This window comes from Tursiops truncatus, chromosome 10 (genome assembly GCF_011762595.2).
Source record: "Tursiops truncatus isolate mTurTru1 chromosome 10, mTurTru1.mat.Y, whole genome shotgun sequence".
Lineage (NCBI taxonomy): Eukaryota > Metazoa > Chordata > Mammalia > Artiodactyla > Delphinidae > Tursiops > Tursiops truncatus.
In genome coordinates this window covers 19,518,468-19,542,530 of record NC_047043.1, presented here as the reverse complement: position 1 = coordinate 19,542,530, position 24,063 = coordinate 19,518,468, and the positions used below count along the sequence as shown (strand labels likewise).

At 45.2% G+C, this 24,063-nt stretch overlaps 3 protein-coding genes across 13 annotated transcripts in view; 2 read left to right on the top strand and 1 right to left on the bottom strand.

Annotated features, from left to right (window-relative positions):
- Positions 1-4,120, top strand: part of KIAA0319 (KIAA0319 ortholog) — a 78,463-nt gene extending 74,343 nt beyond the window's left edge. For all 3 annotated transcript variants that reach the window (XM_073810404.1, XM_033863892.2, XM_033863891.2), the window contains 2 exons: positions 387-478; positions 3,084-4,120. In XM_073810404.1, coding sequence (XP_073666505.1) covers positions 387-478; positions 3,084-3,262 — 271 coding nt within the window. In that variant the 3' untranslated portion in view covers positions 3,263-4,120. The remainder of the gene's footprint in view (positions 1-386; positions 479-3,083) is intronic.
- A 1,115-nt stretch (positions 4,121-5,235) lies between these two features.
- The window catches only part of ALDH5A1 (aldehyde dehydrogenase 5 family member A1), a 34,513-nt gene continuing 15,685 nt past the window's right edge, over positions 5,236-24,063 (bottom strand). For 2 of the 8 annotated variants that reach the window (XM_033863896.2, XM_073810410.1), the window contains exons 6-10: positions 23,344-23,487; positions 21,402-21,560; positions 17,436-17,605; positions 14,714-14,772; positions 9,646-13,394 (exon numbers count right to left, since the gene is read on the bottom strand). In XM_033863896.2, the coding sequence (XP_033719787.1) occupies positions 13,189-13,394; positions 14,714-14,772; positions 17,436-17,605; positions 21,402-21,560; positions 23,344-23,487 (738 nt within the window). In that variant the 3' untranslated portion in view covers positions 9,646-13,188. Of the gene's footprint in view, positions 5,341-8,534; positions 8,762-9,645; positions 13,395-14,713; positions 14,807-17,435; positions 17,606-21,401; positions 21,561-23,343; positions 23,488-24,063 lie in introns of those variants that run through there. The other 6 variants (XM_073810408.1, XM_033863897.2, XM_033863898.2 and 3 more) reach the window with 6 other exon arrangements.
- The window catches only part of GPLD1 (glycosylphosphatidylinositol specific phospholipase D1), an 84,991-nt gene continuing 68,879 nt past the window's right edge, over positions 7,952-24,063 (top strand). For both annotated transcript variants that reach the window (XM_073810406.1, XM_073810405.1), the window contains exons 1-3: positions 7,952-8,010; positions 12,008-12,087; positions 16,289-16,430. The gene's annotated coding sequence lies outside the window, so the exon portion shown is untranslated. The remainder of the gene's footprint in view (positions 8,011-12,007; positions 12,088-16,288; positions 16,431-24,063) is intronic.

The following is a 24,063-nucleotide window of genomic DNA, read 5'->3' as shown; positions in this document are numbered from 1 at the left end:
GAAAACTTGCTAATCCAGGTTTTTATGAGGAAGGAATGACTCATGGAGAAAAGCTTGCTAGGCCAACACACAGGTATTGAGAGTTTCTGGAAGGGTCCCTGGCACCTCAGCCTGAGGACTGGGTGAGAGCCTGCAGTTAGGAGGGTGGTAGCAGTGTGACCCTTCTTACTCTGACCTGTGTTTCTTCAAGATGCGTGATGTACCTCAGACTCACCAAACGCAGATCCGGCTGTGTATGCATATCCTTAATAACAGATGCCAATTAACAGAATGTAATAAATTCTAAAGGCAAAACATTTCCTTTGGCGTCCTCCACGTGTTTGAAATCCTGGATCCTAGTTACCCTTTCTGAGAATCTGGGTTGACCTTTTCTTTGTTCTTTTCAGACGAAAAAGGACTAAAATAAGGAAAAAAACAAAGTACACAATCCTGGATAACATGGATGACCAGGAAAGAATGGAGCTGAGGCCCAAATATGGTAAGGCAGCCTCCAAGATGATTTCCTGGTGCCTTTCCATTATTTGATCCAGGTGTCTGAGTGTCACCGTGGGTGAAGGGAGAACAGCAGGCTGGAGTGGGCGCTTTAACCGGGGAGGAAGAGCGAGACTGGGATTCTGTGAAGAAAATCAACCTACTTCAATCCCGGGGATATGCTACCTGGGAGGCGATAGGTGTATTATACACGTAATGAAAACTTGGCAAAGTGCTTTGAGGCATGAATGGGTGAGGGATAGGAAATGCCTATTATTGGTCGAACCAAATGACCCCAGGAATAAGACTACTTTTCAAACAGGTGTCCCCAGTGCCTGGCTTTTCTCTACTCATGGTTGGAGGGTGGGGCCTGTGATGCTGTTTCGCCCTGGCTCATCTCTGAATGCTGTTCCTTTTAGGTCTGCCACACACAAAATGCCGCAAAATAACATTTGGACTTCAAAACCAAACATTTTTCAGTGTCTGCATTAGCTAATCAGCCATGTGTATAGATGGACACAAACGCTTTTACAAACAATTGACTTCGTTCACAGCATGAATTGATCCCCATGCTGAGAACTACCTCTTGACCACCTCAGTTAACTCTCTGATTCTCACTTATTAACTCTTGGAGACTAAAAGAACCTTCTCTGGCCCCCTGAGGCTGCTTAGCAATGATTCTATGGACTTGTCATAATTCTGGATTGATGACTAAATTGATTCTTACAGAGGGCTGTAATCACTTTCGAAGTTGTGAGATGCAGAACGTTGTCCACGGCAAATGTCATGTATCTACCCATGTATCTGTCATGTATTTTTACCCATGTACATTTACCCATGTAAATGTCATGTATCTGCACAGACCCTGAGTTAGGCCCTGGAGATGGGGAGGAGAATGAAGCATAGGGCCTGCCTTGGGGCACTCAGAGCCCAGGGGAGGATAATTACACCAGAGTCAGAGCCCTACAGAAGCCGGATGAGGCCCTGTAGGAACATAGAGGCCAGAATGACGAGCGCGTATGGAGAACGTGGTTCGGGCCTTTGGCAGGGGAAGCTTCTCAGGAAATCCACATAATCGCGTGCATTTATCAAGTGTTCACCGTCTGTATTACATAACTAATATCAGAAGTGTTATAAAGAGACTTTGTACCCAAGAGCTCAAAGTGCTTTTGGGTGCATTGTCTCACCCACCTGCCTCCCAAAATACACTCCCCCTTCTGGCAGTCCTGTTTCTACTCACAGCCCCCCTGTGTTCCTCATTACCAGGCTCTAAAGCTCAGACACTGGTGCTTGGTCCAGGATGCCTTGTCCCCATTCCAGCCACTCCATCTTGCCTAATCTCTTGCCCTCTTTCCTCATCGTTCTCACCACCACCCCTAGTTCAGACCCTTGTGATCTCACCTGTGGACTAATAGTAACAACAGTAATAGTTAGCAGGTACTTAATGTTTAATATGTAGGAGGTACAATTCTATGCACTTTACCACTGAATTCCAATCCTGCCAACAGCTCTATGATTATCCCCATTTTACAGAAAGGGAAACTGAGGCACAGAAGAGTTTAGCAACTTGCCCAAGTAACAGAGCTAGTAGGCACCAAAGGCAGGCGGGACAGGCTGTCTGCTCTAGAGCCTGGGCTGCCTTCCTCCATGCTGCGCTGCTCCGTGTGTGTGGCTGGCTCTCCAGCTACTCCTCTCTCTTCCTTCTGTCCTGCCACTGGGTTTTAGTAATATCTTAAAACAACATTTTAATCGTGTCACTCCTTTGCTAGTAGGACAAAATCCAAGCTTCACGGCTTCCCTTGGATTCATGTGCTTTTCTATGAGATCCCAGCCTCTTTTTGTTTTTCTTTTTTTTTTTTGCATTTCCTACGTGAATCAGTTGCTCCAGACTGCTTTCTGCAAATATTTCTGGATGCCTCCGCATACTCCATGCTCCTCCACTGTCCTCCTGTCCAAACCCTTCACTCTCTTCAAATCCCATCCTGTGTGAACGATCCCTGAAGCTTCTAAGTGTGCACTTGTCTCTTCTTGATTCATGTTAAATTTTATTTTTAAAACTTTCTTGCCTGTCATGAACCCTCATCTCGTCTTTGTCTTACATCCTTAGCTAGACACTATAAATTCTTTGAGAGCAGGGGTCACATACCTGTCCCTTCTCTTACTTTAACTCCCAGCAATCAAATATTCTACTAAAAATACTTGATGGGAACAAGTGGTAAAATCATAATGGCTTTCATTTATTGAGTGCTTACTAAGTGGTAAACGCCAGCGGGAGCTTTACATGCACGAGTTCACTTAACCTTCACCATAAACCCGTGGAATAGATGCTTTGTTAGCTCCTAATTTAATAGATGAGGAGACTGAAAGCCCAGAGAGGTTAGGTACCTTGCCCAGGGCCACACAGCTGGTGAGTGACAAAGCTTGGGCTCAAGCTCAGCAGTGATTCCAAAGCCCCTGTTAATACTCACTAGGAAACCCCAACCGCCTGCTGCGTTGTGGGTGATCGTTTTGCATGTGCAGAGCGCATGACTCCGTGCCTGGGACCAGAATGATGGGCAGCTGAGAGGGAAAATGCCCTTTCCCCCAAGATGCATCTGTCTGCTTCTCCCTAGGTATTAAGCACCGAAGCACAGAACACAACTCCAGCTTGATGGTGTCTGAGTCTGAGTTTGACAGTGATCAGGACACGATCTTCAGCCGAGACAGGATGGAGCGAGGGAATCCAAAGGTTTCCATGAACGGATCCGTCAGAAACGGAGCTTCCTTCAGCTATTGCTCAAAGGACAGATAATGGAGCGGTTGTGAAATGGAAGGACGCTCGCAGGAATCCTTTAATCCAGGACAGTCAATGGGAGTTCAAAACAAAATTAACTCTTGTTAGAATAGCGTGTTCCCATCCTTTCACACTGGGCTGGAGGTGTGTCCCCATATTTTAAAAGACCTGTCTTCTGGGGTTTTTGAGACACAAACCAAAACAAAAACATTGCTCTTTTAACTGAGATGCTTGTTAATGGGACTAAAGGTTGGGTAAGAGGCTAAGGTAGATACTTAAAAGAGTTTTGTGTTTTTGTAGCTGGCACAGTGTTCCTATGTTAAGAGAAAGATTAACCTGTTTCTATCTGCAGACCCTTGCAGAAGATGAGTTCAACATGATGTAAAGAGGGCCAATTTCTCTTAGGAGCTGTGATTGCCTTTAAAGACGACTTTCCAAGCGTGGTTTCTGTCGTAGGACCCTTGGAGTCTGAGGGCTGTGTGTCTATATATATATTTTTATATATATATATAAAAGATGCTTTATCTGAGGAATGGGTTGTCCTCTGTCCAGCAAGTTTTCTGTGCTGAAGAGACACCCATACAGAGCCCAGCTCTCCTGTTTTCACTCTTTCGCTATGCCAACCGCCATTTCTGTGCTCTCTCTACAGAGCAGCTCTTGGAAGTTCGAGAGCTAAATAAGAATTGTATTCTGAGGACTGGAGGCAACAGAGAGGGAGGTGGGGTTTGCTGACTTGTAGGTTGAAGGTTGAAGGTAGCATTTTAGCATGTTTCACCTTTTCTTTCTCTGAGAAAAACAAGCCACACTGAGGCCTCTCTCAGTCCCAGTTTACATGAAACACAAGAAAAGTGATTATTAATTCCTTAGACATTTATTGAGTATGTGCTATAGGCCATGCATTTGGACCTCTATCAGTAGGAATAAAGACTCAGCAACTTGGTAATATATACAGTCGGGCCTCCGTGTCCGTGGATGCAGGACCCGTAGGGATGTGGGCCCCATGGATGCAGATGTGGGAGGGTGGGGGAGGGCCGACTGTATTCCCAAACTCTGAAATACAATCAGTCTTAATGAGGATGGTGTGCTTATGATACTCGGCCCCTACAGGTACTTTCCCTAATAACTTGACACAGATATCCACTTCATATGTTTAAAAATATATTAAACCATTTTCTACTAAATATCTTATTTTAAATATATGAAAAAAACATTAAAGCATCCCCAACCCCAGAGCAGCACCCCAGAGCAAGGACTTGGAGTTAATTGTAGCCTGACAAGTTGGTTAGCTGATGATTGTTCCCCATCCGCCCATGGTCCTGAGGCTGGGGGCCTGGGTGGTGCCCTTGGCGTTCTTTGTGGAGAGATTAGAATGAGAGGTGGGGCCCGTCACAGACAAGCGTGACCACACCTAAGCAATATTCTGTTGCACAAGCCTCTGTCACACGAGGGGAAAACTAGGATTGCTTTGCTAGGACTAAGTGGAGAAGCAACGTGATGAAACTGTCAGGTTGAAATCATCAGGACAGGACAATAGAGAAAACAGTTCCCATGGGCCTTGCAAAAAATTAAGCTTTCCGGTGCTTTTGTTCCTGCTGCTAATATTCATCCTCATGAGACCGTCTTATTTTTAATTATTCTGCTTTATAAGGAGTGGCAAAAAAAAAAAAGTAAAAAGCACAGGAGTGTGATTTTATTTTTAAAATAATTTCTCTGCTTATGTCTACACTTTCTGTATATCCAGCCAGCTCAATACTATCGATGGTGTTAGAAGGAAAATGTGATGCTTTTTACATGAACATTTAGCTTCATACACTTAAAATCTGCCCTACCCGGTGGCCAGGGTTACATTATTTTTGTGCACAACTGGAAATTTCTGGCACAGAGGATGGCAGCCTAAACATGAGGTCAGTAGAGCACAGTGATGGAGAAGGGAGTGATCATCTGTGAAGGGCTATGTACATAAGACACGTATTTTACATACTTCATTGATCCTTACGGTCATCCTGGAAAAGTAGATACTCCTCTCATGTTGCACATAATGAAGGCCCAGAGAGTTTAAGTAACTTGCTCAAGGTCACGGCCAATTAGTGGTGGACCTAGGAATCAAATGCAAATTTTGTAAGCTGCAAAGTCCATGCTTTCCACCCTCCTCCCCTACACAAAGAACTCCCACCTCCAACTGTTGGAGGGCAAATTCTGGTGGACCTTTTGGACCACTTGGAAGTTCTGTTCCTAGGACCAAGAAAGACAAAGGGAGAGAAGCCTGCCTCATCTCTTCTGTTGGATCACCCCCAGGGCCACCCCTCCAGGTCACTCCTCCTTTTCTGTCTCCAGCCCCGCTGGTCTGATCTTTCCACCACAGATAGATCTTGAATCTATGGTGCAGCAGAAATAAAGGCCACACCAGTGATCAGAAAGTGGGTCCTCTCTTGTTATCGGAGGAGCAGAGCGTGAGGTGGAATGGCAGCCAACATTCTTCTCTTGTGCACTTTGCATTAAGGGCCTTGGGAAGATGAAGCTCCCTGGCAGCTCAGGATAGATGAGAAAAGCAGGGCCCGAGAATGTGGGAGAGGGCATTGGCAGGGCTCACAGGCTGACAAGATTCTTAGCTGCTTTGGCTGAAGTCTTGGTTTTATTTTTTTAATGTTATCTTTTTCCCATGTATTGACAACGTATCATTTCCAATATAACACTATTAAACATATATGCTAATCTGAATAAAGGTGTCTGTAGTCTCTGTAATGCCTCCTTGTTGTTGAGGAGGATGGGAATACTTATTCTTTCTGCTTCTGTGTGGAGGGATTTCCCTGGAGTAGGAGGCAGCAGGCTGGCCCACGACCTGTTTTTGTGCAGCTGGTGAGCTAAGAAGTGGTTGAAAAAAATATCATATTCTGTGACACGTGAAACTCACATGGAATTCAGATGTCAGTGTCCATAAATAAAGTCTTACTGGAACACAGGCACACTCATTCATTCCTCTGTGCTACAACAATAGAGGTGAGTAGTTTCAACACAGACTGTGTCTCAAGCCTAAAATATCTACTATCTGAACCCTTACAGAAAAAATTTGCTGGAGCCTAGAGTAGCACCCCCGGCTCCCTCCTCCCCGTGGGGGACAGGATTTGGGGAGGCACTGAGGGTGCTCAGTGCTGCCTGTCTTCTCTCCCCTGCTTAGATTCGGCTGCCTGCCGGCTGCCGAAAGAGTGCATTCCCCTGGTTTCTCTGACATTAATGGTAGTCTGCCCTCTGCTGGAAAATGCCTTCAGTTGGGGGAGGTGCAAATTAGATTAAGGTGTGTGTGTGCTTAAACTACATCCCCTAATCTAGTTTCCATCATCCGTGTGACTCTTGCATGGAAAAACTGGTGAAATTGGTATAAGGATCGTATGAACGGTATGTATTTCCTGATTTTGATATTGTGTTAGTTACGTAAGATGTTAAGCTCTGGGGGAAGCTAGGTGAAGGGTACACAGGAATCTATTACTTTTGCCACTTCCTGTGCACTTATAATTACACTGTGCCCTCTGTATCCGCAGATGCAGAACCGCGGATCCGAAGGCCCGACTGTACAGTGCTCTTTTACATCAGGGACTTGAGCATGGGTGGATTTGGGGATCCATGGGGGTACTGGAACCAATCTCCCACGGATTACTGAGGGACAACTGTATTTAAAAATAAAAAGTCAAAAGATTTTGAGGGGAAACATACAGATTCATGATTAATTGCGAAACACTAGAAGCGTTTCCATTAGTCGGGAACAAGTTTTTTAAAAAGGCAAAACCATCATTTCTCCTACTAAGTGGTCCATAGAGCCTCCCTTTTTGAGATGAGCTTAGCAAACAGCCAAGCTTCCTTTATTTGAAGCCTACATGGTGAGAGTTACTACCTCTCTTCCTTTATTTGAAGCCTACATGGTGAGAGTTACTACTCTTCTCCTGAAGATGAGCCCAGAGTTTCAGTGCTGAGTCTTAGCACAACAGGAAAAAGCACATAGCCTTATATAATCTGACAGAACATCTGCAAACACATCCTTGTCCACTAAACCACCGGGACAGTGGTGTTGCCTGTGGTCTAAATGGTGGCGACTCCTTCCTGGTTAGCTGATAAAATGGATGGATTATAGGTAAATTTACAGACCACCAATTTCCAAATCCATTTCCACTCATTTATAAATAGCGCACAAATAGAATATCCCTGTAGCCTTTCAACACTCAGACCATGCAGGACCTGTTCTTTTTCCAGACAGCTTTCCCACACTTGATAAATGAAAACCACACTAATTTGCTTTTTAAATTTGTTGCAAGCTAAATCAGAGATAAAGCAGCTGTAACAGGTGAAAATTTCCTGTTAGAAATAGTAGGAAGATGAAAATACACTTGCTTCTAAGCAGACGCCTAGGCCAAGCATTGAACAAACCCACAAATTGAGAGTATAAAAAATGAACAGAAACTTCAAGTAAATAGAGTCGGGCGACCAGAAGGGGGAGCTCTCACACCCTGTGATGATAGTAAAGCCCAACAGGAAAAAGGAAGACTTCTCTTCCCTGGTAAGGACTCAGCCAATGAAAAGTCATGAAGTTTTTCACTAGAAGCCTCCCAACTTCCCTTTCCTCCCGATAAAAGTGTTCTTCTTCCCTTGCTGGGCAGGGGCTTGCAAGCGGTTCGCTATGGATGCAGGCACTGTGTTGCAATTCTCTGCCGATACCAAATAAACCCGTCTTTGCTGGAGAAATATCTGGGAGTCTGTTTGTTTCAGGTCAACAAGAGGTAAGTGGATCGTTTCTCCTGGTAACAAAGTAATTTTAAAAATCAAAAGCAGGTTAAGAGAAATGCATGCAATAAATGGAATGACAAAGGGAGATGTGTATTCTTTCTTCCAGAGAAAACCTTACCTTTGTTCAAGGCCTACTGCTACAATTTGGATTCAATGAGGCCACGTGAAATTTCTTAGAATATAAATGAACAGTGGATGAAAATATAAGATATGCTGTTTAAATAATTAACAGTGATTATATCTGAAAGGTAGGGTTTCAGAAATGTCTTCCTCATACATTTCTGTATCCAAAAACCCAACCTTTGAAAAAAGTACATAATGGATAACAGTGGCACACGTAGAGGAGTGAAGCTGGTGTATTTGAGAAAGCTGGAGGCTCCTCCTTTCTTAGGCAACCACACCTGCAAACCAGGTAAATTCTCAATTTAGTTCAGCAAACATTTAATGAGCGCGAATCATACAACAGGCCTGTTACCAAGTCTAAGCTTGTACTGCTCACTGCACAACAGGCCAATAATCAAGAGACTAGGAATAACGACTTTATTCGGAAAGCCAGCAAATGGAGAAGAACGTGCCCCAAAGAACCATCTTGCCTGAGTTAGAATGCAGGTTTCTTTTATACTAAAAGGGGAGGGAGTAAAGTCAAACATTTCCTGGTTCCGGTCGGCCTCTGTAGGGGATATGTTAATTTCTTCCTCCTTGCAGTCATTCACAGGTGGGCCTGGTCAGGATGTTTCCTGTGAGCTAAACAAAGGTATTTTAGCTTAATGCTCATTACCTGGGAAGCAGGGTTCCCAGAGATGGGCCGTTATGTGTAGTTTAAGCTTATAGGCAACATCCCTTTAGTGATTAACTTGTAATAGAATGTAAAATGTTCTTCCCTGTTACAGGCCGTCCTGTAGGAAGGTGCTAGGGTACCAAATTTCACAGGCAGGTTCCCTGCCCAAGAGATTCACACACTAGTCAAGGGGGCACCATTTATACATGTAGGAGAGGAAAAATAATTTTCCCTCTACCTTTCTGAGTTCTTGCCTGAGACCACTGCAATGAAAGATTCACAAGAGAAAGACGAACAGAAGTTTATTAACATGTATATCTCATGTAAACATGGGACACACTCAGGGAGAAATGAGTAACTCGAAGAGGTGGCTTAAAACTTCAGCTGACAGAGCATTTCAGCAAAGAACAATAAATCTCTGGAGAAATGACAGGACAGAGGAAAGCAGCTGTAGGCTTTCAAGGGCGGAGATAAAAGCTAATTAGTAAAATTTGTTATTTAGATTCCAGGCTGATTGGGCCTGAAGTTGTCTCTGGGAATTAACCTTTGTCCTTCCCTCCTGATGCAGGGAGGGGAGCAACTTTATACATCTGTATCCTGCTTTTAGGCAAATGGAGGGGGAAGGGAAGAGAGAGGGCTTTTCTTGTATCTGCTTCTTAATTGCCTTCAGCTCACAAAAAACCTGTGCCAAAGTGGCATCTTTTGGGCTGGCATGTCCTGAACTCCTACAGTCATATTTTGGGGTGGCATACATATCCAAACTGGTCTAATAATCTCCAAAGTAAACTCAAATGATGAACTGGCAAGAAAAAAACCCACAAACCAGAAACCTTGACATAAAAAGAGGAAATTCTGTTAATTCAACCTTTATTAGTTACACACGCACAACTCTGCTGACAAGACATTGACACACACATACAATTATCAAAAACTGGAAAAATGAATTGTGCATGTTTAAAAAACAAAATATTTCCACACTTCCAACTACACTTATTCCCAAGTTTTATCCCATAAAATACAGCACAAAAAAAATCACAGCATAAATATCATTCAAGTAAAATGCTATCTACCATAGCTGCTCGTGAACAGTTAAAACCCTGGGCTCCAGCCTTCCGAGAAGGCAGTCATGTGGCACAGTTTAAAGTTAATGATACAAGTTTACAATAAAATAGTTATTTGCATTGTGCTTCTGATCTTCACTTTCACTGAGTCTTTACATAAAAATAAAGGTAGATGAACCAGCGCTTGACATAAAATTGTATTTAAAAGCTACTCAAATGGATAAAGATAATAGGTACAGAGGAGCTTTTTAAATGAGAATCCCTGCATAGCTGGGGAAAGTAAATTGAGACGTGTTTTTTTTCAAGGCCAATAGACTCCCATTCTCTGGGTAATTTCATATGAGTTATGTGATAATTGCTGGGAAGTTCTTGGTGAGAATTCACTGGAGCAAGGCCCAGAAAAGTATTTTTTACACAGTAGGTGTTCAATAAAATGATATAATGCCTCATAAACGGGGGAAGGTCAATATCTCCCTCTTGGTTTAGATCAGGGGTTGGCAAATTATTTCTGTAAAAAGCCAAAGAGTAAATACTTTAGGCTTTGTGGGCAATACTGTCTGTGCTGCAGATACTCAACTTTGCCAAGAAAGTAGCCACAGATCATATGGTAAATGAATGGATGTGGCTGGGTTCCAATAAAATTTTATTTCTGGACACTGAAATCTGAATTTCACAAAATTTTCACGTGTCATGAAATACCATTCTTTTGATTTTTTTTCCCCAACCACTCCTTTGGGAATATAAAAACCATACTTAGCTCTGGGTTGTACAAAAGCAGACGGCAGGCCAGATCTGGGCTGTGAGCCAACCCCTGGTTTAATGGTCCTTTTCTATTTCATATTATAACATACATTAAAAAAAATCCATCACATATGGTTACCTTATTGAAAAACAGCCCCCAAAATGTTCATTTAAAAATACTTCTCTGTTTTCCCCACAACCCAGAACAATTTTACTAACAGTAAGCTACTTCCTTTTCAAATTATTTTAATTCCAGAATTAATCAAAGATATTGGAATGAGTGTCTGGCCCTCAATTTATGTACCTGGTGAGCCAGATATACTAGAAAACTCAAAATTGCCACCCAGCCAAGACATTCACTGATTTACAAAGTTACAAATGTATTTGAATGTATTCCTCCAAACATTTCAAGCACCAGTATTCCAGACTTCTAAAAACGAGTGTTAGAGCATTTTTATTGTTAATAGCAACCAGATGGACACACCTAAATATTAAGTAATTAGGGTGTTACATAAAACAACCCTAAAACTAAAAAGTAGAAACTCACTGTCAATATGATGCGTACGTGATTCTGGACAGGGTCTGAGCGATGCATGTTACCAGGAGGTGGATTTCAGCTCATTCCTTATTGGGCCTTAGGGGAGATGGCAGATGTAACCCAGGGCAAACACAAGGCAGCTCCAAGACTAGCCATGGTACTTTTTTTTTTTCTTTTTTTTTTTCGGTACGCGGGCCTCTCACTGCCGCGGACTCTCCCGTTGCGGAGCACAGGCTCCGGACGCGCAAGCTCGGCGGCCATGGCCCACGGGCCCAGCCGCTCCGCGGCACGCGGGATCCTCCCGGACCAGGCGCGAACCCGTGTCCCCTGCATCGGCAGGCGGACTCCCAACCACTGCGCCACCAGGGAAGCCCTAGCCATGGTACTTTTGTGCACAGGGACATCTCAGACCTTTAGCTATTCAGCTCCCCATGGCTCAGTGAGGGACGCTACATCCCAGCTGGGTCCAGGAGTGACTGCCTCTAGCACTACTTTCATTCATGTTTTCCTTCTGCTCCCCAAAATATCCACAGAATGTCAGTGGAGTGTGCACACAGAGAGAGTGGAAAAGGAGGTGCTTCATCCTTGTCTATTCCACCAGGAACAGCTTTTATTCCTTTTCCTTGTATATCAGGACAAACGGAGACATGATACAGAAAAGCCTAGTGTGTTTTTAATCTGAGTTTTCAGAGTGACAGGAAACAGTGGTCATAGGGTTTTTTTGTTTTTGTTTTAAATGATGAACTATAAAAACTCTTATTGGATAAAAGGTGCCTGAAGGGCAAAACCTCATGCCTCTTCCAATTGGCAATTATGGAAATTCTTTTTCCTTTTGGGATTATTGTCGTGAAAGTGCTTTTGCTCTTTTGCAGGTGAAGGAGCAGCGCTTCATGAGAACAGAAACAGCAGGCTGCAGGTGACGAGCCCTCACTCAGGCTCAGGTGCTGGGCAGGTGGGTACCAACCTCCGCTCACCTTGGCAAAGCCACCGCCGGACACCCAAGCGGGGCTGGGACGTGCTGCTCATAATAATGACGACTCCTGCACTTACACTGAATTTTTACTTTTTGGCAAACACTTTCACTTTCTCTGAGGCTCACAATAGCCCATGGAGCTAAATAAGGCATGTATAGAATCTCCACTCTCCTGAGGGATGCGGGTGCGGCGGGGGGCGGGGAGGGGTTGAATGTCACATCCACGGGGACAAGGCCAGGCCAGGCCATTACTCGTGGGCCATCCATCCCACCAGGCTGCTTTATGCTTAGGCTCATTTCCTAACGGAAACAACATGACATGGAAAACAGCACAGAAAGGAAAAAACCTTTAAGCAGTTAATTTAGGACAATGGAGACTTCAATTTTAAAAATGGTCGAAAAAGGGAGAGGGGTTCCTTCGTGTCTCAAAGAAACACAAGCAATTCCGTGCTATTTCTGAAGTCTTAAAAAATGAGTGGTTCGGCCTCTGCAGCAACACCCCGGAATACCCAGCAAGTGTCTTTAGTGCGCCCAGGCAGTGATCCAGCCGTGACCATGGGGCTGCGGGGGCCGGCTGGCCTCACGCTGCACTTTGCTCTGAGGCAGATGGGGTCGTGGTGGAGTCCAGGGCTTCATGCTATAAACCCTACGCTGGTTCTCGGGGAGTCTGCGGCCTCAGGCGCATGGCATGTATTGGTCCCTAGTCAGGTAGGGGGAGGGGTAGGATTTGCATCTGTTTAAGATTACGAGGATTGGATGAGCTTTAAAAAAATTCCTAATTCAGGGCTTCCCTGGTGGCGCAGTGGTTGGGAGTCCGCCTGCCGATGCAGGGGACATGGGTTTGTGCCCCGGTCCAGGGGGATCCCACGTGCCACGGAGCGGCTGGGCCCGTGAGCCATGGCCGCTGAGCCTGCGCGTCTGGAGCCTGTGCTCCGCAATGGGAGAGGCCACAGCAGTGAGAGGCCCGAAAAAAAAAATTCCTAATTCAGATACCCTATGGGCTTATTTAAAATAATGGATGGCATGTCCCCATACATGTGGCGAAGCTTCCTTTCTTATTTTTTAAAGAACTAAGGAATCCTATAAGCCTCCAAAGCACACGTACTTGAGCTCCAGGTACTCGTCAATGCCATACTTGGAGCCCTCTCGCCCAAGGCCAGACTGCTTCACCCCACCGAAAGGGCACTCCACGGAGGAGATCAAGCCTTCGTTAACGCCAACCATGCCGACCTCTAGCCGCTCCGCCACCCTCCAGATCTGGGCTGGGTCTTGAGAGTAAAAGTAACCTGTCATGGGGATAAAGGACATGGATGTAGAATAGTCATTAAAGCCAGGGGTCCCCAACCTTTTTGGCACCGGGGACTGGTTTCATGGAAGACAGTTTCTCCATGGACAGCAGGGGGAGACGGTTCAGGCAGTAATGCGAGCGGTGGGGGGTGACGGAAACCGGCAGATGAAGCTTCCCTCGCTCGCCCGCCGCTCACCACCTGCTGTGTGGCCCGGTTCCTAATGGGCCGCGGACCAGTACCGGTCTGCGGCCCTGGGGGTTGGGGACCCCTGATTAAAGACATCATGTCCACAGCTGCGGATGCCATGGGTGACCATCTGCCTAGTCATGCGGGCCTGGAACCCTCCCTGCTGCCATGTGGAGCCCTGAGTTGGTCCTGTGCACATCTTCATCTCAAAACCTTTGGAAATCCTCTTTCTGCTTCTATTCCACTCTCGCTAGAGCTCTCACCGTCTCCTATCAGGACTGTAACAATAATGAACGCAGCTCCTGTGGCCTCCTGTTCAGTGCATCCTGCACACGTCAGTTAGGTTATCCACATGATATATATATATATATATATATATATTTGTGTGTGTGTGTGTGTGTGTGTGGTATGCGGGCCTCTCACTGTTGTGGCCTCTCCCGTTGTGGAGCACAGGCTCCGGACGCACAGGCTCAGCGGCCATGGCTCACGGGCCCAGCCTCTCCACGGCACGTGGGATCTTCCCGGACCGGGGCTCGAACCCGTGTCCCCTGCATTGGCAGGCAGACTCTTAACCAGTGCGCCACCAGGGAAGCCCTTGTTGAGTGCATTTATGCACATATAATTTTGTCAGGGTCATAGGGTACATTCTGTGGCCACCTTGTCCATGTCCAAACTGAAAGAACGGCAGCTACTCTGTGAGGCTCCCTCTGCCTGTGCTGCCTTCGCTTCTTTCATGGCCCCTGATGCTCTCTGTGAGGTCGGGTGCTATCTCTTTTGTTCAGACTTCCAGGAGCCACACAAAATGGGAGGAAAACCCCTTGGAATTTCCAGGCATCGAGCCTCTGGGAACATGGGAGTTACAGGGTGCGTGTGACTCTCCCCCTGAAACACGGCACTGCTTCTTCTCCCACGACCATACCCAGCTCCAACCAGGGAGCCCCCATCCTGCATCCGGGAACGAGGCAAAAGAACACGGACTTGCACAGGCCCACCCCCGCCCCTGGGAAAGCAGTGAAACACATGCTCCAATGAAGTTGCCTTCTCAAAACCCAGGGTGACGTTTAAAAGGCCACCCTGGCATCAGCTGGAGAAGTGATTATGACAGCTACCGAGCGAGGACGGACGCCTACCTGCCAGCCCGACGTCGGCCACGTTAGCGATTGCCACCGCCTCCTCCTCTGTATCAAACCTGCCAAAGTCAAGATGGGTCATCAGCAAAATCCCTAAGGGGAGAGTAAGGAAAACCAGCTGATTTCCTCCTGATTTGTTTCCCAAATAAGGGCGAGGGGTTAATCAGAGCTTTGCAGAGAGTTCAGAGGAAAACACCATCACTCGCTGCAACCGTGCAGAGTTCAAGGCTAGCGAGCTCGGGTCAACACCAGTTCATCTCCTCTAGGAGATTGGGAGACACACAGGGAACTGTGGAGTATTCAGAATGTCGAACAAAACGCCTTAAGAAAAGGATTACGGCTCTTGCTACCTACTAAGAAGAATAATATGTACCGATCGGACTTCCCTGGTGGCCCAGTGGTTGGCACTCCACGCTTTCACTGCTGTGGCCCCCGGTTCAATCCCTGGTTGGGGAACTGGGATCCCGCGAGCCACAAGGCGAGGCCAGAAAAAAAAAAAAGAAATGCACCGATCATAACAACTACTTTAGAAGCAGCCATAATGTAGGAGAAGGAAAACATCCAGAGGCCACTGGGGCCCAGGGCTCTAGTGTCGGCCCCACCACTTATGCTCTGAACAGTGTGACAGTGCTGGGGGTCTGTTCCCCTTGGAAATGAGACTGCTAGCGTGGAAGCCTTATGCAGTCTCTTCCAGCTTTATCATCGTTATTTCTGGAACAACATTTCAGAGGCCTTTTTCTGTTGCCCCAGAACTGTAACTGGGGGCAAAACATTGTCCGCATCCCAGATCCTCAATTCAGAGGTCCAGCAGCAGTGGCAGCTGGCCAGCCAGCCCTCTGAAGGCACCGGGCAGAGCTGGCAGACCCCAGTCAATGCAAAAGGACGACTGGGAGAGAAGAGAGCGCTCTGGGGGAGGGCAGGTCAAGGAGGGTGACCCCAAGAGAATTATTTCTTCCAAGGATGACCAGCTGTGTCTCCCAGGGCTTGGCTCTCCACCTGTAGAGAGCAAGCCATTCTATCCGCCAGAGAACAGAAAACAGGGCATCACCCATGTCCTCACTGGCCACCTGTGCCTCGAAAATGCAGTCATCGGGACTTCTCTGGTGGCACAGTGGATAAGACTCTGAGCTCCCAATGCAGGGGGCCCGGGTTCGAGCCCTGGTCAGGGAACAAGATCCCATATGCATGCCGCAACTAAGGAGCCTGCCTGCTGCAACTAAGGAGCCCATGTGCCACAACTAAGGAGCCCTGGAGCCACTAAGACCCAGTGCAACCAAATAAATAAATAAAAAGCAAATGCAGTCTTCACATCATCAGTTGTGACATCCTTGAGGATTTTCACCTTTCTTTGCTAATGTGGGTGGTGCTCCCACCGCCCTGTGTCCCAGAAGAAGTGTGAGACTAGAGACCCCTAGTAACAGCTGTGTCCCCCTCCCTGACCTAATGCTTTATTTACACAGCAACACCCATAATGATATCAGGCAATGTGCTAAGTGCTTTACGTACATTATGTCATTTAAACCTTAAAACTGTCCTGTGAGGCAGGTACTAGTTTTTATTCCTTTTCCCATCAAGGACCCTGAGGCTCAGAGAAGTTAACTTGTTCAAGGGGACACAGATATGAAGTAGCAAAGCCTGAATCTACACCCAACTCAACTCCAGAGCCTGCATTCCTAACCACTGCATCCTTTTGGAAAATGTCAAGTTCATACTCCAGGTAAAAAAAATTTTATTAAAACAAAGAAGATGAAAGTTCTCCAAGTGGTTCATTTCCCTAATGTCAGATTAATCTATAATTTTTAATTTAATTTAATTTAATTTATTTATTTATTTTTGCGGTACGTGGGCCTCTCACTGTTGTGGCCTCTCCCATTGTGGAGCACAGGCTCCGGATGCACAGGCTCAGTGGCCATGGCCCACGGGCCCAGCCGCTCCATGGCATGTGGGATCTTCCCAGACCGGGGCACGAACGCGTGTCCCCTGCATCGGCAGGCAGACTCTCAACCACTGCGCCACCAGGGAAACCCTAATCTATAAATTTCATTAGCAATAGAAGAGAGAGAAATATTTGGAGAAATAATGACCAAGAACTTCCCAGGACTAAACAAACACTTTAGACATTAAAGAAAGACATTGGACCTCTGACTGAAAAAGCTCACGGTGTACCATACCCAAGCTACCATGGTAAAATTTAAGAACGTCCGAGGCCGTGAGGAATTTTAAAAGTCTCTAAAGAGAAAAAGCATATCCCTTCACAGGAGTAAGAACCAGGTATCAGCTTTCTCAGTGACAACCCTGGAGCTAAGTAGACCAAGGTGTGACATCTTCAAAGTGCTGAAGCTAGCATTTTATGCAGGTAAATTATTATTTACTTGTGACTGTGAGATAAAAGGTCACATAAGAACACACAGTCCATTGCCCACAGACACCCTTGAAAGAACTCTTAAAGTATATACTTCATTACAAAGAAAAATGAGTTCAGTAGAAAGCAAGAGAGCAAAGTAGAGAATTTGGTAAATTTTGTGGTCTAAAGAGGCAATAATAGAAACAAAATTTTTTAAATGTTACATTGAGCTTAGTGCTTCCACTGATATAACCCTGCTCTCTACTTCAGCCCGTCCCCCACCCAGGCCTCAAACGACACACGAACTGGATTTCTCTCCGGGTTTCCTTTTCCTTTCCTATCCTTTCTCCTGTCTTCCGACCCGCTGGATGACCTTACTTGATAACGGGTGCCACGGGCCCAAACGTCTCTTCCTGAGAGCAGAGCATGTCTCGGGTGACGTTGCTGAGCAGGGTGGGCTCGAAGAAATTTTTTCCAACTTGATGCCGCTTCCCGCCTGTCACAACGGTGGCCCCTTTGGAAATGGCATCACTCACATGTTTCTCTACCTGTGTGAAGAGTAAAAGAAGAGCCCTTGGGAAAGGTGGTCGAGGATACTTGGGAAACGTTTAAACTGCAGAAAACTGTAACTGGGTTTCTTTCTTTTTCAAAAAAACTGTAACTGGGTTTCTTTCTTTTCCAAATAGGTTAATGTACCCTGCTCGCTTCTGGGTAGAAAGAACCAAATGCACAGAGGTACAAAGGCAAGAGGGCACATGGTGTGTACCATGCTGTCTCCTCCCACCTCTGTGATTTTCTCGCTGTTTGCTCTTACAGTTTGTCTAACGGTCTAATACACATATGCCCATGTCTTTGCAGGCCTGATGCTCAGCTGTCTTCCTGGGATTTGTTCTCATCTCCTTCCTGGGTTAGTTCCAGGCTCTTGGATCCCATGTTGTTCTCCTCTCTGGATTTCACTTTCATTTTGTTCTAATACATTCTCCTCGAGTAGTTGTTTCAAAAAAGGTGCACTGAAAATGGTTTACCTTAAGAGTTTTCTGACATTGCATGTCTGGTGTTTTACCTTGCATTGGTTGGTGACGGAATTTGGACCCAAAGTAATTTTCCTTCAGAACGTTGAGTGCAGGTTCGATCCCTGATCAGGGAACTTAGATCCCACATGCCAGCAGCGTAGCCAAAAAAAAAAAGTCCTCACTCCTTTGTGGGTTTGTGGTAGCTTTTCCCGCCTCTGGAAGCTTCTTGAATATTCTGGTATGTTCCTGACATTCTAAAATTTTAATGAAACATATCTGGGTTTTTCTTTTTATTATTCTACTTGGCAATTGATGAAGTCTTTCAATTTTGAAGATATTTTCCCCTAGCTCTGAGAAGTTTTCCTCTAGTATTTGATAATCCTATTTCTTCCATCTCAAGTCTTTCTTTCTAGAGTTCCTGTTACTAAAATGGATACACCCCTCACCTCAGATCGATTTCTTTGTGCATTCCTGCCATACTTTTGCTTTAAATTCTAAGAGCTCTCCTTGATTTTGTCTTCCATCTTCATTACTGAGTTTTAAAAAGATTTTGACCACCATGTTTTCAATTTCTAAAAACATTCTTTCTAGGAGTTCCCTGGTTGCCTAGTGGTTAGGATTCCAGGCCTTCACCGCTGTGGCCAGGGTTCAGTCCCTGGTCAGAGAACTGAGATCCCACAAGCTGCGCGGCACAGCCAAATAAATAAATAAAAACGTTCTTTCTTGTTCTCATTGCTTCATTTTCATAGAACCTACTTCTGTTTTATAGATGTACTATCTTCTCAGAACTCTTGGAGAATACTATTAGATTCCTAGAAAAAATCCTGTCTGTTCACAGAGTCATCTACTTTCTTGAGGGCTAGCTGTTCTGTTTGCTCTTCTTGACCCTCCTCTGATGTGCTGTGGGTTTTCCTCTAGGGCTGTCATGATTCTTGGTTGTTCATCTTTCTAATGAAGGATGGGGTTGGTTAATTTCAACGGGTGACATGGGTGACCTCTGCTGTTAACAGTCTCTTCCCTGAACGAGAGGGACAACGCCAAGCTTGGGTTTATCTCACTCGGCAGGCTTCACTTTAGGGGTGGCCCCACCCGAGCAAAGGGCAAAGGCAGGGGAGCTCCTCTCTGGCGTGCCTACCCTCACTCTTCACGCTGTACTCCTCGTAGGCTGGCTGCTCTATTTCTTCAGAGGCATTTTCCTGCCCAGAACAAATTGCCTCTGTTACGTTGTATGTGTTGGTGGTGGGTGGAGGGAAATGACCCAGAAAACTGTGCAGAAGTAGAACCAATCAGCACTATTTCTCCCCTCCTCCCATTGCTACCCTCTACCCCAGCCATTTCTAGAAAAGCTCCATCGTAGAAATGACACCCATTTCCTCTGCAGGCTTCCCCTGGGCCTGCCTCATTCTGCTTTGACTTTTCTGTTAACACGACCCCTGCTGCCTTCCAGAAGTTCATCACAATCCGTGGTCCACTGGAGTCTCCCCCTGCCTCCCATTCTCAGCGGAATATGCTGTAGGATTTCAGAAGAGAGAAATAGAGGCTTGGGCACAGTCTGCCGTCGAGATTCACCCTTTTGAGATCCTCACCCCTTCTAATGCTCTCATAGTTCACTGTCCGCAACAAATCCCCATTAGCTTCCTTTCTATGATTTATAGCTCTAAAAATACCTCTATTTAGCATACTTAACAAGGCCCCATTCTATTTGACCTCAAATAGAATATGCTCTGTCCTCCTCTTGTCACATTAAAAGTGATGTGCACTTTTTTCCCCAGGTATTTACCCTGTGACTGTATGTTCACTAAAGCCAGCACAATGGATTGTTTTCAGACAAGATGTTTTCTACTAAACTCTCAGAGGGAAACAAACAAAAACAAAAACAAACCCTTCAACTGTAGTTGCTTGAGGTCCTAGGAAACGGCGTCCTCTAGAGAGCAATGTCTATACAATCACTTTGGCAAGAAAAACAACAAAATCTCCAGACAGGTTTCCCAGTCCGCAAACTAGCAATAACTGGGGCACTAAATGCCTAGGCCCTACTCCAGACAAATTCACCTCCAGTCTCCTCAAGTAGGACCAAGGCATCTGTAGTTGTTAAAGGTGCTGGGTGGGTTAAGAACCACCCCTCTGGGACTTGAACCATAGCTGGTACAGAGCCACATTTTCTTTGCTGGATGAGTGCCCAGGGTCCAAAGGCATCTCAGAAATGCAGGTGGTACCCATGTAAACTTTAGTGTATATTCTTTATGTAGAGGTAGAGAATCCCAAGGCAATAACTGGAAATGTTATCAGAGCTCTGTAAAACCCCAGTGCTTCCTTGGTGTCTACTGGGGAAGGCACCAGATAAGATATTCAGCCAGCCAGACTGCCCACTGGGTCAGGGCAGCCATGGCGGGGCTTGGTCCTCAGGCCCTCAGGAGGCCGACGAACAGCGACTGGGCTGTGCTTCCCACCTGGGTGCTGACCTGGCTCTAACTTGATTTTGGTTCCTCAGGTGACCCAGGAGGCTCTCTGTGCCCCCTTTTTTCCCCCCCACACAACCTCCAGCCTCCATTTTCTACTAAAATCCTATTGAAATCCTTTCTACCAAGTAAGGACTTATCTGGGGAGCATACCGGATGCTTGGTATTACACAAAACCTCCTTGTAAGCAACTCTGAAGAGGATTATTTTTTTAAAACAGTAGAACAAGAGGAGAAAACTCACCTCGCTAGCAGTCAAGACTGTGACATTATTTGAATAAACAAATCCTTGCTTAAGGAGGTCCCTGTCTTGCCATCTCTAAACCTTAAACATGACAAACAGATCCTTGCTTAAGGAGATTCCCTGTCTTGCCGTCTCTAAACCTTAAACATGATTTCTGGGGCTCTGCATCTCCTGCCAGGGTGTTTTCGCCAAGGATTCTTCTGCAAGGGCATTTTGTTTTCAGTGCCAGCCAGCAGTTCAGCTGAAACATAAATGATCTCAAAAACAAAGCCTTTTTCCTTTCCTTTCCTTTTAGGTGTTCCAGAAATTAAAGGACTTTGTATTGCAGGATCTTAATTCCTGAGGCAGCAGGAGATAGAATTAGCACCACTGTAAAAGGAAATTTAGGGAGGGCGGTAGGAGAACAGAAGTGACAGATCTCATGGGGACTCAGTGAAATGATGGAGCTGGAAAAGCTTATAACCACGTGGTGCCACTCAGTTTATACAAATTGGCAGAAACTCAGTTGTTTTCCCGATTTCTCCATTGTTTCCAAAACCGCCTTGCCGGCCACCTTACCAGAGTGGTTTTGCTAGTTAAGCTTCTGATACTGAAACCATGACGTTGAACAGATGATAAAACGAACTTACCTTTTCTACAGCTTTCTCATTAATTAACGGGCCTTGAGTAGTTCTCTCCTCAAATCCATTACCCACATGCAGGTTTGTTTTCATTGCCTCGGCAAATTTTTTCACAAAGGAATCATGGATACCCCTTTGCACCAAGAAACGGTTTGAGCAAACACAAGTCTAGACAAAAAGAAACAAACTCACACTGACAGTTTGTTGGAAGCTATTGACCCAACCAATAACCGTGTGACTGCTGCTACCTCTGAATGTGAATGCACTTTCCCAGGTGATTCCCGTCCTGTGTTCTACCTGCTGTGTTCCTCCCCACGTGGGCTTGGCCCTAAAGACAACTGTGCTGAGTGCATGGACTTCTCCAAGCCCCTCTACACCCGCCACATCTCTGTGGTTAAATAGGTAAGCGAGGATAAATATCTGCACAAAAAACCAAAAAGCCACCTAACCCAAGTTTTTTCTAATGGCTCTTATTGGAAAGAATAAAACCAACGCAAGAAACTGTAACTCCCTGAGACAGTGATGCTGCAGTGACAGCAGAGCTAGAAGGAAAGGGATTCAAAGGTTAACTTACATCCACTAGCTTATTAAGCCTTTCAAATGCTTGGCGGAATCCAAGATTTTGAAAATGGAGGCAAGACCATTCTTCCGTGTCAGCCTGAATTATTGAAAAGCCCTTTGCTTATTATTTTTTCTAATTAGACCTAATATTTAAAAATTATGTAATATAAACACATTACAGGAAATGTAGTTGCCCTTGATACGTTTTCTTCTTGGCTTTTTCTTTTTTTTTGTCTTTTTTCTTAATCGTGTATTTTTCTAATAGAAACAAGCCTATAGATAATTTTGTATCCTATCCATTTTTATTGGCTTAAAGCATTACACCCCAAAGTTGTAGCTTTGTAAGTGTAACTCTGAAGGTTACACACCTTGCCATTTTGTGTTTCTAAAAGGAAACATACCTGTTTCTGAAACAACCAAGCTTATTAGGTTATGTGAAAGGAGAAAAATTAATTACCAAAGGCCAAAACAAGGATGAAAGCTATTTAATATGGAATATTATACAACATTTCACCTTTTTTTCCCCCAGATAACCTTTCAGGAGTTGTCATTCCATTTCTGGAATGCATTTTAAACTGCTTAGTGATGGTACTCCAAGACAAAGTGCTTAAGAATATTGTATAAGAAGCCAGGATCCTGGCAACAGCTTGGAAAGAAGTTGGGAGACCGGGCCCTAGGTTCCCAGTCCCAGATCCTGAACCCAAGGATGTATGACTTCAAGTCAATTAGTCTTTCTAGAGTTTCATGTCTTCAGCTGTAAAATGCAAGGTTTGTGTCAGATACCTGGGAAGGTCCCTGCTAGATCTAATGCTCCAGGATTCCCTACAAGGGGTGAGCTCAGGCCACCACTCTCCCAAGGACAACCTGGACCCGCCTTGGGCCACTGTAGTGTGTGCAGCCCTGTAGTGGGTGCCTGTCATGCCCCCTCCATCTCGGGAAGAATGAGATCCAGGCAGCAGGGTTTTGAGTTTTTAAAGGCTCCATCTCAACATTTTCCTCCCTTCTTTTCCTTAAGACTGTGGGCCTCAGACCCTAGGTGTTCAGGCTATTTTGTGTCTGAGGAGATGTTTAAACCTGTTCAGCAGAGAAAAGCCCAGCGAGGTAAAACTATGAAAATAACCAGATTCAAAGAGGAGATGAACGATGAGATGAGAGAACGATTTGATTAAAAGGCATCTGCTGTTCAGGAAATGCCTTGAAGCCAGGGATAATACCTTATTTCTCTTTGGACCCTCTGAGCCTAGCAGAGTCCCAGGCAAAGAGGGGGCACTTACAAAACACCTGATGAAAGAGGGCGTGGACAAAGAACGAGGGGAGTGTCGTCCTAGGAGGTGAGGAAGGGGGTAGGATCTGTAAAACACACGACCCAGAAAAATGCCCTGGGACTCACCTGTCCAGAGTTCCTAAATTTAGATGCCATGGCCCCGGCGACAGCCTGGTCAACATTGGCACTGTCAAACACGATGAATGGGGCATGGCCGCCCAGCTCCATGGACACCCTCTTCACAGAGTTTGCTGCATGATGCAACAGGACCTGGGAGCAGATGAGAGGATGCTGTGAGCACCGAATCAACTACATGGCCCCGTAAGCCTTTGTTTCAAAAAATTGCCCAGTAGTGGAAAAAGCCAGGTGCACAGTCGTGTATACGAGATGACAGTTTGCATAAGAAAAGGGGAAAATAAGAATCTATATGTATTCATATTTGCTTGTATTTGGTAAAGAAACACAAGGAAGATAAAAAAACTAAAAATTATTTCTAAAAGGGAGGAAATCAGGGATGGGGTGAGGGTGAAACTTCTGAATATAAACATGGTTATATTGTCCCAGTTTTTGAACCATGTCAATGTATGACCTATTAAAAACTTATGATAAATTTGTTATGATAAACATAAAAAATTATGATAAAATTATCGTATTATAGAGATATGCTAATAAAATCACCCATAACCCCATAACCCATAGCTTACCACTGAAAAAATCTTAAGGTATATCCGTCCAGAATTTGGCTACACACACCAGGGACATGTGCCTTTTTTTTTTTTTTTTTAAAGAAAACAGGATGGTAGAGTTACACAGCTTTATAACCTGCTTTATCTTCCCAGTTAGTCA